General features: G+C 54.8%; 4 protein-coding genes across 4 annotated transcripts; 2 read left to right on the plus strand and 2 right to left on the minus strand.

Moving 5' to 3' along the window:
* Positions 1–576: 576 nt before the first annotated feature.
* Positions 577–3,776, plus strand: CCMA1212_007975 (Ribulose-phosphate 3-epimerase; the record flags this gene model as incomplete). The annotated part of the gene is made up of 8 exons (XM_073705131.1): positions 577–580; positions 856–907; positions 995–1,121; positions 1,222–1,467; positions 1,536–1,751; positions 1,991–2,068; positions 2,400–2,741; positions 2,868–3,776. The coding sequence occupies 8 exons, from the start codon at positions 577–579 to the stop codon at positions 3,774–3,776; spliced, it is 1,974 nt and encodes a 657-aa protein (XP_073556708.1).
* A 134-nt stretch (positions 3,777–3,910) lies between these two features.
* On the minus strand, positions 3,911–4,708 carry CCMA1212_007976 (uncharacterized protein; the record flags this gene model as incomplete). The annotated part of the gene is made up of 1 exon (XM_073705132.1): positions 3,911–4,708. One exon carries the CDS (start codon positions 4,706–4,708, stop codon positions 3,911–3,913), a length of 798 nt encoding a protein of 265 aa, XP_073556712.1.
* Positions 4,709–6,752: 2,044 nt separating this feature from the next.
* Positions 6,753–10,342, plus strand: CCMA1212_007977 (Succinate-hydroxymethylglutarate CoA-transferase; the record flags this gene model as incomplete). Its single annotated transcript, XM_073705133.1, has 7 exons — positions 6,753–6,922; positions 7,048–7,079; positions 7,142–7,268; positions 7,356–7,860; positions 7,918–8,414; positions 8,904–9,773; positions 9,836–10,342. The coding sequence occupies exons 1-7, from the start codon at positions 6,755–6,757 to the stop codon at positions 10,340–10,342; spliced, it is 2,706 nt and encodes a 901-aa protein (XP_073556711.1). The 5' UTR covers positions 6,753–6,754.
* A 548-nt stretch (positions 10,343–10,890) lies between these two features.
* Positions 10,891–12,333, minus strand: CCMA1212_007978 (uncharacterized protein; the record flags this gene model as incomplete). The annotated part of the gene is made up of 1 exon (XM_073705134.1): positions 10,891–12,333. A coding segment is annotated over one exon (1,443 nt), but the record flags the coding sequence as incomplete, so codon positions are not given.
* Between the last annotated feature and the right edge of the window lie 32 nt (positions 12,334–12,365).

Here is a 12,365-nt window from a genome sequence, read left to right on the forward strand (position 1 = left end):
TCGACCTTTGGTCTTTTGAAAGTGTGACGCCTACAACGGCGGATCCTGTCGACCTTCTGGAGTCTTGCCAAAGGCTGGAAGACAGCAGAAGCGCGACGGATTTTCTTCTTCTTTTTTTTTTTTCTGCTTTTGTTCTTTTTGTAACTATGTAAGGGTTGCCCTCTTCTCGACTCGGAATAAACCTCTAATTGTCCTGTTGTTTCGGGTATGCGATGAAAAAAAGAAAAGGCGCAAAATCAGAAATGCGCAATCAAAGGGGTCTCTGCCGGCCGACTTTTCGTAACCAGTGAAGGCGTCTGAGGTCGAACTTTCGTATCGAGAGAGAAAATCTCAGAGCATCGATTAGTCGGCAAGAAGCGGCTGGATTCTGCACCCGTTGACGAGCTGGAAACTTGCAGTCGGCGTCGTTAGAGAGCGTGATCCAACTTCTGTGCGGCGAGGGAGTGACTGGAAAAAAGACGTTGTTGGGGAGAGGGTTCCAAATGAGCGGCTGGGCAGGCAGGCGTTCTTCATATGTCAGCCCTGGAGCAAACTTGCGGCCCGATGAATAAGCAAACAAGGTGGCGAAGCTTCTGGATGGGTGAGTCAGCAGAGCTGAAGCGGCGGAGAAACTTTGTTGCGCTTGGCGGTGGAATCACGTAGACCAATGACCGAATGAGACACCATTGACGCAGCCCGCATCATTAGTTGACCAGGGCCTCGATATCGCGAGAGCAGCTTCTAGATAGCTCTTCCACTTCGTGCCTCAAGTCTTGTCTTGTTTATATCACCTTTTTACACAACGACCCAGTATGGCTCCCAAAACGCTCATTGCGCCGTCAATCCTGTCGGCCGATTTTGCACAGCTTGGTGCAGAATGTGCCCGGACCATGGAACAGGGTGCGGACTGGCTGCACGTTGATATCATGTTAGTAACGCCGCTGCTATTCAACCTCGGATGCTCGCAGCATCGTCGCCTCTGTACTCCGCGAACTTAACTGACCGGTGTGCACAGGGACGGCCACTTCGTACCAAACATCACCTTCGGAGCGCCCGTAGTGGCCAAGGTCCGGCCGTACGTCGAGAAGCCCGCCCAGCCCGCCGGCCGAGGGACGTTTGACTGCCACATGATGATTGCTGAGGTACAAGAGATGCCGGTCCCTCACTGAGTTGCAAGCTATCCTCGATACCAAGCATTGGAACTTTCAGGAGCTCGAGGCTAACGTATGTTTGCAACACCAGCCCAAGAAATGGGTCAAGGAGTTCAAGAAGGCCGGCTGCGACCTGTACTGCTTCCACTACGAAGCTGCGTTCTCCTCCGCCGCAGAATCCCCCGAAGAGACGACGGACAAGAAGACGAGCCCCAAGGAATTGATTCGATATATCCACGACAACGGGCTGCTGGCGGGCATTGCCATCAAGCCTGACACATCCGTCGATGTGCTGTGGGAGATTCTCGAGAGCTCGGATCCCAAGGACCGACCTGATGTAAGCTCTCGCGGAGTTGCTATGCGTCGATACAGAGCAATTGGACGCTGACATGTTTCACAATGCAGATGGTTCTCGTCATGACAGTCTACCCTGGCTTTGGAGGCCAAAAGTTCATGGCGTCGGAGCTGCCTAAGGTGCAGGAGCTGCGCAAGCGATACCCCGAGCTGAACATTGAGGTCGACGGAGGTCTGGGGCCCAGCACGATTGACCAGGCCGCGGAAGCTGGTGCCAATGTCATTGTTGCGGGAAGTGCCGTTTTTGGAGCCAAGGACCCGGCCGAGGTGATTTCATTGCTGCGCAAGTCTGTCGACACTCGGGGGGGCAAGCTGTAGGTGGGTGGCAAGCTGTAGATGGCGGGGTTAGAGTTGGATATGCAAAGAAGAATGAGTGCACGAATAGATGAAGCGATTGATGACCAATGATTTAATCTGCAGCATATCTGCTTATGGAATGTACCATCTCAGCTCCTTGCGCTGTTAATGAAGTCAGTCAAACAATATCCAATTCCCGTCTTATGCAGAACGAAGAAGAGCAAGCAGAAGCAACTGTCAACCCGACACAGTGGATCCGAGATCGGCCAACGGCCAACCACAACATGGTCCAACCTGCACCACCCAAAGAGGCCAATCGGGAGTTTTGGTGCTGACTCACAGCCAAGAGAAGAAGAGAAATGACAACCACCTTCAACATCTCTCTCCATCTGTCGGCATCCTCTTGTTGTACCACAGAAGCGGAATAGTGTGTTGGATTTGGGCACAGCAATTATTCTGTTGATCTGCTTGTTCATTCACTCGGTGTTATTTCCTGTGGCCGTTGTTACACTCTCTTGTCCAGGAACTGACTCATCTTTTTTTTCATCTCGTCTTTCATCCCGTCCTTCATCAATCTTCAACCTCCATATCACCACCATCTGTCATCTTTCAACACAGCACAAAATGGCCTCAAGCACACCAAACACTGGGCAAGATGACGCCGTCCTGCCCACGGTCAACCTCAAGCCTCTCTTGACCAAGCTCTGGCCGACAGACAGCATCGTCACGCCGGACGAAATCGCCGACGCAATCTCCCACTTCTTCACAAACCAGGTCAGCGAGGCGCAGACGGCATCCCTGCTCATGGCCCTGCACTTTACCAAGCTCGACTTCAAGGCCGACGTCCTCGAGCGCTGCGCCTATGTCATGCGAAAGGCCGCGGCGCCGATCCCGGTCGAGGAGCTGCAGAGCGTCATACAGGCGCGGGGAAGAAAGGAGGGCACGTACACGGGCGGACTGGTGAGTGTTTCCTTTGCAATTTACCCCATTGATATTATACTATGTCCAGTGGTTCTATGTACATGTAGATCAGAGCTGTCTATACATATCTGGGAGATGTTGTGCTTCTAACTGATCCATCCGCAGTGCGACATTGTCGGGACGGGAGGCGACAACCACGACACCTTCAATGTCAGCACAACCTCATCCATCCTCGCCTCCTCGCTGCTACTCGTCTCCAAGCACGGCAACAAGGCCAGCACCTCAAAATCAGGCAGCGCCGACATGGTCAACTGCATGAAGCCCCGGCCGCCCATCATCAGCGCCGTCAAGCCCGAGACGCTGGTCAAGGTCTACTCCAACACAAACTACAGCTTCCTCTTTGCGCCCGTCTTCCACACCGGCATGCGCTACGTCGCGCCCATCCGGAAGCAGCTGCCCTGGAGGACCATTTTCAACAACCTGGGCCCGTTGGCGAACCCGGTCGAGGACGTGCTGGAGGCTCGGGTCATCGGCGTCGGAAGACGGGACCTCGGTCCCGCATTTGCTGAAGCCTTGAGGGTCGCCAGGTGCAAGAAGGCATTGATCGTCTGCGGAGAGGAGGAGCTGGACGAAATCAGCTGTGCGGGAAACACGCTCTGCTGGATGTTGAAAGAGAAGTCCCCCGGAGGCGAAATGGTGGTCGAGCATTTCAAAGTCCACCCCCACGACTTTGGCGTCAGCACACACGCCCTGAGCGATGTGTCTTCCGGGAGGGAGCCAGAGGAGAATGCCGAGATCCTGTGCCGTATCCTCAAAAACGAACTTCCCCTGGATGATCCGGTCGTCGAATTCGTGTTAATCAATACTGCTGCCCTTCTTGTCACGTCGGGCATCTGCGAGGCGGATGCCAGTGACATGGGCCATGGTGATGATGGGAATGTCATCAAAGAACGCGGCCCTGGTGGCCAGCGCTGGAAGGAAGGTGTGCGAAGAGCGAAGTGGGCCATCACAAGTGGTGAGGCCTGGAGACAATGGCAAGCGTTTGTCGACGTTACCAACGAGATTGGCAACTGAGTGCCCCTGCCGGGCAGGGCCAGAATAGCATTCCATTTTTTTTCTTTCTGTAAGATTTTAGGGCCTTGGAAATATGTGTGGAAAGGCAATGAGTATCCCGTTGAGTCCTCGAGGTCCTATGACGAATATTCCTCTTATGACGGGGTCCAGGATTGATGCAGCTGATGGCGAGAGCGCCGGTCTCGTTTGACTTCGTAATTCATTGGCAGCGACCTTGTAGACTGGAAGGAAACGACTGAATGTGGCCGTGTCACGGGAGACTCCGAGTGCCGGTCGAGCTCAGGCGAAGCAGGGCTTGTATAGGAGCGAGGTGGCCGACCGTCGTCGAGGCGATATGCGCCGCCGGAGCCATTTGAGCCGGTAGAATCCTTCCGTTCAGGTGCCACAGCCGGGTGATGGTCGAGCGACAGTGAGTGGTTCTCGTGAAGCCTCGCCTCCCACTCCTTCCAGTCCTCCTTGAGGCCAACCAAGGATTCCTCGTCTGCCGACCGAGGAGGCACCGACTCCTGCGCCGGCGGCCGTGGCTCCTCCTGGGTTTCCGCAATCGGGTCCTCCGGTTGTTGATTGGAGAGTGCGCGGTACGTGATACGTGAAGCGGGACGATCCAGGGGGTGGATCGCCGTGAAGATGGAGCCGGCGTCCCCGTTCAGGTCCATGTTGGAGCTCCGAGTGGCCAGCGACTTGCGGATCATGGCCTGCCTCTGTGCGTCATCGACCTCCGAGATCGTCGACATGACGCTTTTCCGGTAGGATTCTCGGTTTGTCGCCGTCGCAAGAGGGTTCCTCTTCCTCAGCTGGCTGTACTGCTGCTGCCCTCTGCGATGCTTCACCACGAGAAAGGCGACGACGGCGGCGGTGCAGGTCACGCCGACGAGGAGGCCGACGACGATGTAAATCAGGGTTGTCCGCGGCAACTCGCGCCGCGAGAGCATCGTGGGTTTGTTCATGGCAGCGATTGTTTGCGCTCTGGTGATTAACGAGCTTGGGAGATGCATAGTTGGACGAGAGGAGAATAATGAAGAGGGTGAAGATGTGAACAAAGTTCCTGGGTGGCGTTCGGAGCGCTGTGGATGAGGTTATATAAGATCTTGGAAGTTCCAGATCGAAAACCGGGTCGAATCCGTATCGTCGCGACACTATCAATAGCGCATTGCGAAACGAACCACATGCAATTACAGATACCGTGCCGCCATGGTGTGACTTCAAACATCCAACATGGCGGATCAACGATTTGCGTCGATCAAGCTATGTAGATGGGCGTTTGGCAGCCTCGTCTCGTCTCGTTGGGACCCAGGATACCGGCACAGCCTCCCAGCGTAAAGGGCTCGCAGATTTGTTATTCAACCCCCCGGATTCTGCCCTGCTTTGCTGTTGGCAGTTGTCAAGAAAGAGAAAAAGAAGAGGGTGTTATGTGACGGAGAGAAGTGAGGCTGGAGGGTTTTGAATGTAACAGAAGCCGAAAGTCGAGACGGAACGGTGGGCTATGCGCACAACAGGGCGACAGACATTGGCAGAGCAACAGCGCGCGGGCGAAAATATTAATAGAAACACAGCAGCGAAAAACGATCAGCCAGGGGATAGTATGTATGTGATGCAACGGCGTAATACGGATACAGGTTACGCCATCATGTTTACTTCTTTTACCGGGGGGGGGCGGATACGACGTTTGACCTGAGATTTTGCGCGCACATTTTTGTTGATCATTACGCAGCCGGAGTGGAGAAGTGGGCGAGCTGCTGAGCAGCAGCAGCTTTTTACCTCTTCAAACCTCTTTTGTCTTTCGCTCTGCCTCCTATTTATCTATCGTCTTGTGTTACTGACAAGAGAAAGTCAGCCTGCTGCTGCTTATCAGCACAGCGCTGTGGCCCGGGGAGGGATCGTGGACTGTTGGACCGCCCCCGTTTGGGAATCGCCTCCAAACTGAATGGGCGAATGGCCGGGGGACGGTGGGAGCTTGGCCTCGGGGAGCCAGGCGATGCGTCACATTGGCAACGGCGGGTGTGACACGGATGCGGACAGCGTTCGCCTGCTCAGCCGCCGGGAGGCGGGATGTCGTGGTCTCTTGATGGAAGAGGTGGCAGATATGCACAGGTACAGTAGGTGCTTGATTTGGAATATGCCATTTGTGAGGCTGAATTCAGCAGATGTGCATTAAACAGAGACTTGGCCATAGGGATAGAATCGGCGAGCTCGCATCAATCCGGTCAAGATCGTATGATGCGAGAGTCGAATTTGCTGCGTCTACCTTATGGATGTTTGTGGAAGGTCGTAATCAAGGCCAAGATGGGGAACAAGGCGCCAGAAATCAATAGAGCGTTGCTGCGGGAATACATTGTACGAAGTACCTCGTATCAACAAACAACCCCATCAAGTCTCGAGCAAACAGCCATGTAAACGCTACTGTACCAGGCATTGCTCGGCAAATGTTTGAGGAAGACAAAATCCCTCCAGTTTATGGAATATATCTGTACGCCTTGGTCTTTGGTGAGCTTCATCTCGGCAGAGCCACATTGTGATCGCCTTCAATGCTAGGCGTCGCATCGGCACTATCATCGTACCTTACATGCATCATCACAGCCACCAGATGCGCGACCTCATTTACATGTCTCTGGCGGTCTTGAACTCGACACTCAGGTGACTTCAGGACACCAGTAGAATCAGCTTGAGGTTTCATATCATCTGCTGCAGCCTTGCTCATTCCTGTCTCTCGGCGTCAGTTCACACTCAACCAAACACGACCCCACTAACCACATTCGCCCACTACTATGAGCCGAATCCAGCCGACCCCATGGGGGGGTTCTACTCAAAACAGCAGTAATTGGGCAACTGCTCAGGTACAACCAGATGACACGACTCCAACCTCCACCACTCAGGTTCAGCTGTTCATGATCTAGTAGCATCTGCTTGATATCGCGGTCTGCTTCTTCGATTCATTCTTCTACTTAATTCATTTCCTGCGTTTGTTTGATGACAAAGCCATGTTTCAAATCCAGGGCCTCGCCAGGCTCTCTCGGCCAGGGTCATCTCCAACTCGATGGCTAAATAGAGCACGCGACATTCGCCGCTATTCTGCGGCCGCGGTCAGCAGCAATCCCCTACCTCTTGAGGGCTATCGTGTGTTGGACATGACAAGAGTGTTGGCTGGCGTGAGTTTCTCGACAGACAGACACACACACACACACACACACACACACACACACACATATATATATATATAGATGCACCCATGTTGTGATGCTATATCCATGTAACCTCGGCTAACTTGCCGCAGCCATACTGTACTCAAATTCTGGGAGACCTTGGGTAGGTTTCTCGAAATGGTCAGAGATATTCACGATTAGCATACTAACCTGTCCGATTCTCAGCGCCGAAGTCATCAAGATCGAGCATCCAACGCGTGGAGACGACACCAGAGCATGGGGCCCTCCATATGCCAAATATAAGCCTGACTCTGGCCGGGAAGGCCCTGGCGAATCTGCGTATTTTCTCGGAGTATGGGACACCTCGAGCGTTGGGCTTGTTCGACTTCTAAGACCAAGAAAGCTAATCTTGGTCAACTCAATTTCACTTTATTCTTAGGTCAACCGTAACAAAAGATCCCTGGGGCTGTCATTTCAGCACCCTCAAGGCGTCGACATCCTCCACAAGCTCGCTGCGAAATGCGACATCCTGGTGGAAAACTACCTCCCGGGCACGCTATCCAAGTATCAAATGGACTATGAGAGCCTACGAAAGATCAATCCCGGACTCATCTACGCCTCCATCACGGGCTACGGCCAGACTGGCCCTTATTCGAACCGTGCCGGCTACGACGTCATGGTCGAGGCCGAGTTTGGCCTCATGCACATCACGGGCTCGCGAGACGGCCCGCCGGTCAAGGTGGGCGTGGCTGTCACTGACTTGACCACGGGGCTTTACACGAGCAACAGCATCATGGCGGCATTGCTCTCAAGAGCCAAGACTGGAAGGGGGCAGCATATCGACGTGGCGTTGAGCGACTGTCAAACAGCCACCCTGGCCAACATTGCGAGCAGCGCTCTGATAAGCGGCAAAAAGGACAGTGGCAGATGGGGAACTGCTCATCGTAAGTCAGGCCCGATTGCCCATATCAGTCGGAATTGAAGTGCTAAAAGAAATGCAGCGTCCATTGTTCCCTACAGGGCGTTCAAGACAAAGGACGGAGACATCCTCTTTGGCGGTGGCAACGACCGGCTGTTTGGCATCCTCTGCGATGGAATCGGCAAGTCACACTGGAAGGACGACGCCAGGTACAAAACAAATGCCGACAGAGTCGCTCATCGAGACGAACTTGAGGCGGAGATCGAAGCCATCACGCAGCAGAGGACAACGCAGGAATGGCTGGATGTGTTTGAGGGTTCCGGGATGCCGTATGCCGCCATCAATGACATCCAGGGCACGCTCAACCACAGTCACACCAAGGCCCGCGAGATGGTCGTTGAGATCGATCACGAATATTGCGGCCCAATCAAAATGGTCAACACGCCCGTCAAGTGGTCGGAAACTCAGCCTAGGGTCAGAACTCCTCCGCCGGTGCTGGGCCAGCATACGGACGAGATCCTTAGCGAGCATCTTGGGTTGACTGAGGCAGATATTGCGGCATTGAAAGACCAGGGAGTGGTGCGATAGGTGCACGAGATTTATGAGGATCATGAGAATATGTACGCATTAGACACGACCTAGATGAGAAGAGAGAAACGGCGCTATTCGCAGTGGAAAGGCCAGGGATGAAGCACGATCATGAGTGCTAGGCAGTGAGAAACACAGTGCATGTTTGTTCAAGGGGCAGATGTCTTACTGTTGTTGAAGAGTCATGTGAAGAGTCACATGATCCCCCTCCCGTCTTTTCCTGCCTCACGCTTTCCGAAAGTGGTTCCTTCCCGACAATCGTAAGACCATCGCGAAATGATGTTCTAAATCATTGGGGTCTTTTTTTTTTTTTCCTTTTTTCTCTTCTGCCTCTTCCTTTCTTAATTTCTCATTCATGGGTCGGGATACGTGCGGGTGCGCAGCTCTCGTTTCCTCTGTGTAAGTGCCATGTGTTGAAACGGACGGTTCGGTTCACACGCCATAAGCCTATCAATCACATCACGGGTCACACGCAGACAGGACTGCAAAATGGAAACGCCGTCGCCAATTCTTTTGAACGGGTCGAGAGACGAAGATGTCACTATGCGAGACTCTCCAGCGGCTACTGTCGTTGAATCTCATCCAATTCCAGCTCCTATTGCGGAGACTGAACCGGCTCCGGGTTCGACACCACGGCCTTCATATACGCCTCAGTTCTCATCAGCTTCATGGGTCCTCAGTCGTATAAAAAATGAGCAGCAGCCGGCAAGGTCAAGTCTTCAGACTGTGCCAGAGACGGCTACGCAGGCAGAAGATGGAAGAAACAACGGTTCGAATGAACAGCATGGCTCTAGCGTACACGATACGCTAGCAATGCCTCTATCATCGGCTCATCAACCATTCTCCAGCGTGGCAGATATGCTCGCGGCAGGTTCTCGGCTCATTGGAATGAAGAGAAAGCGAGAGAAGGGCGATGACGGAGATGAAGGAGATGATTTCACTCAAAACACAATATCCCTTCCCCTACCTGCTCCAACGCCTGCGGTGATACCATCGACCACAGAAACACCGAGCGGTGCGCTATCAGACAGCGATGCAATGTGCTTCAGATGTGGTGAGGGATCATTGGGATCACAGAATCCACTCATTACTTGCGGCAGCTGTTCCAAGCCATGGCATCAAGGGTGTGTGCCATTGACAAACAAAGAGGAGGATTCACAACAAGGCTCAAGACTCACATGTCCTTCATGCTTGAGGATGACTGACAAAGATGCGATACATCGCACGGGCCGCCACCAAAGCGAAACAGAGAGAAGACGAGCAAAGAACTTGGCGGCTTTGCCAGAGGGTGTCGTCCCGGCCAAACCAGAGCTAGTTGGATTCTGGGCCGGACAAGCATCAGACGCAGCAGTGAGTTGAGATGCGAACTCCCTGATCAGAGGACAGAAGTGTGTACTAACCCGATACTGCAGTTGACGGAATACTTCTATGGGAAGAAGAAAACTGATCTCCTGAACGTTTTGTCATTCTGCGATCAGCTCAAGCCGCAGTTGCTGGTCGACATCATGGTCTCTGTCGCAAAGAAGCATCCCGAACTGCCCATTTTCGACTCTCCAAGCTGGAACTCCAAAGCCGTGAGCGCCATTTCGGTCAGGACAAAGCATTCGCATCAATCTCGGTCAACCACGCGGCTGCGACATGGGCACACCGTGCTAGAATCCAGAATCAAGCACAAACACAAGGTCTCGAAAAAGACGATCAAGGCGGCACCTATTCCCCAGGAGGAAGAATCACCGTCAATGGATTACCAAGATGCTCTTCCACCCTTGTGGCCCAAGGCTGGCGAGGGCCTTTACGCTAAGCTTTGTCCAGAGGATGAAGACCGGGCGTTTTTGTTGGATGAGAATGATGAAGAGGCGTTTAGTCATTTCGGGGTGGACAAGTTTGGCAAGCAGATTTCTATTCCTGTAAGTGTTTGACCAAGAGGAGTTTTCATGGGATACCGGGTGCTTTCGTGGGATAATCTTAGCAAAATGGGATAATATACTTCCAAGCGTCGTCACCACTCTGCCGGTGTGTTCATCGGGCATCAGTTGTCAAGTGTCAGACAGAAGAGGCAAGGTTGATCTACCCCTTTGATTCTAAGATCCAAACTAACTACACATTAAATTATCAAATGCTTCTAAAATCTAGAATAGGATGGCTTCACTCATCAGCTCCATCTTGACATTGATCCCATTCGTCCTTTTTTCGCTGCGTCAACCAACACCGCGCTCTTTCATGCAAACAGAAACCCATGATTCTCCAATCCCTTCTCCTAACTTCTCAACTCTCACTAAAACGCGATGTTTATGAATGGAACCCGCGATCCAACCCCTCCAACTCACAGCCTCTCCAGCTTCCCACTACTCCAAGCTTCAACGTTCCACAACACCCGTCCATTCACAACTCACAACTCCTCCAACTGATTCCCGCGACTTCACGATCTCCAACTCAACTCCTAGCCACAGCCCTCAATGCAAGCCATTTAGCAAGTGTACTTGTACTGAGAAATGAGAGGAGTGTTGAGGCTGAGGCTGGCGCACAGCAGGTCCTTGACAACAAGGTTGGTAACAACGTTGGAGGCGCTGACGCTAAGGATGACATCAGGCAGGATGGTGACACCGACGAAGCCGGCAAGACGGCCACCGAGAGAACCAGCGACGTCGACGTCGACGTCGACGTCAACATCGATGAAGTTGTGGCAGCCCTTGGTGCTGAAGGAGACGCAGTCGAACTGGCACTTGCCGAGGCCGAGCAGGCAGGCGGCGGCCTTGATGTGAGAGAAGACGCCGGTGGACAGAGAAGCCTCGACGTCGACGTCGAGAACCTCAAAACCAAAGACCTTGGTGTTGAAGATGACGAAGGCTTCAGCGAGGGTCTCGACGAAGAGGGAGGCGAGGCCGGCGGAGGTGCTGCGGAGGTCGGCGCTGATGGAGGAGGTGAGAGCGAGGTCGAGCTCAACGTCGAGGTCGATTCCAAGGCCGAGGGCGTTGATCTCAGCCTCGATCTCAACCTCGGCGCAGAAGGTGAAGGTCTCGAGGGAGACCTGGCACCAGGCGTGGGTGGCGTCGTACTTTGTGAACTTGGTCGGGGAGACGGCGCAGAAGGCGGCGAGCTCGACCTTGGCGCCGGAGGCGTCGCACTTGGGCAGGGGCCAGGCGCCGGAGAGGGCGTTGCCGGAGCACGTCTTCTTGGTGGTGTCGAAGCTCTGGCCGGGAGGGCAGGCGCAGGCCTTGGTCCAGGGGCTGTAGGACATGGGGGCGGGGCACTTGAAGCCGTGGGCGAGGTCGAGGGCGGCGTTCACGTCGACGGAGGCCTCGGCAATGATCTTTTCGCCGAGCTGGACGTTGACGTCGACGTCGAGGCCAGAGCCGGAGCCGGAGCCGGAGCCGGAGCCAGAGCCAGAGCCGGAGCCGTTACCGGGTCCTGAGTGGGTGGAGGGGTGGCCGGAGCCGGAGCTGGGGTCGGAGCCGGTGGCGCTGCTGGGGACGGCGTAGCTGGGGGCACCGCTAGGGACGCCGCTGGGGACAGTACCGGAGCTGGGGACGCCGCTGGGGACGCCGCTGGGGATGGCGCTGGGGACGGCACCGGAGCTGGGGATGGCGCTGTGGACGGCACCGGAGCTGCCGGAGCTGCTGCCAGAGCCAGGGGCGCCGCTGGGGAGGGCGTAGCTGGGGGCGCCGTTGGGGGCACCGCTAGGGACGGCACCGGAGCCGGGGACACCGCTGGGAGCGCCGCTGGGGATGGCGCTGTTCACGGCACCGGAGCCAGGGGCACCACTGGGGACGCCGCTGGGGACGGCGGCGGAGCTGGGGATGGCAGCGCCGGAGCCAGAGCCGGGAGCGCCGCTGGGAAGGGCGTAGCTGGGGGCACCGCTGGGGACACCGCTAGGCACAGCACCAGAGCCAGGGGCACCGCTGGGGACGCCGCTGGGGACACCGCTAGGCACAGCACCAGAGC

This window comes from Trichoderma ghanense, assembly GCF_004382785.1.
Source record: "Trichoderma ghanense strain CCMA-1212 chromosome Unknown scaffold_10, whole genome shotgun sequence".
NCBI lineage: Eukaryota > Fungi > Ascomycota > Sordariomycetes > Hypocreales > Hypocreaceae > Trichoderma > Trichoderma ghanense.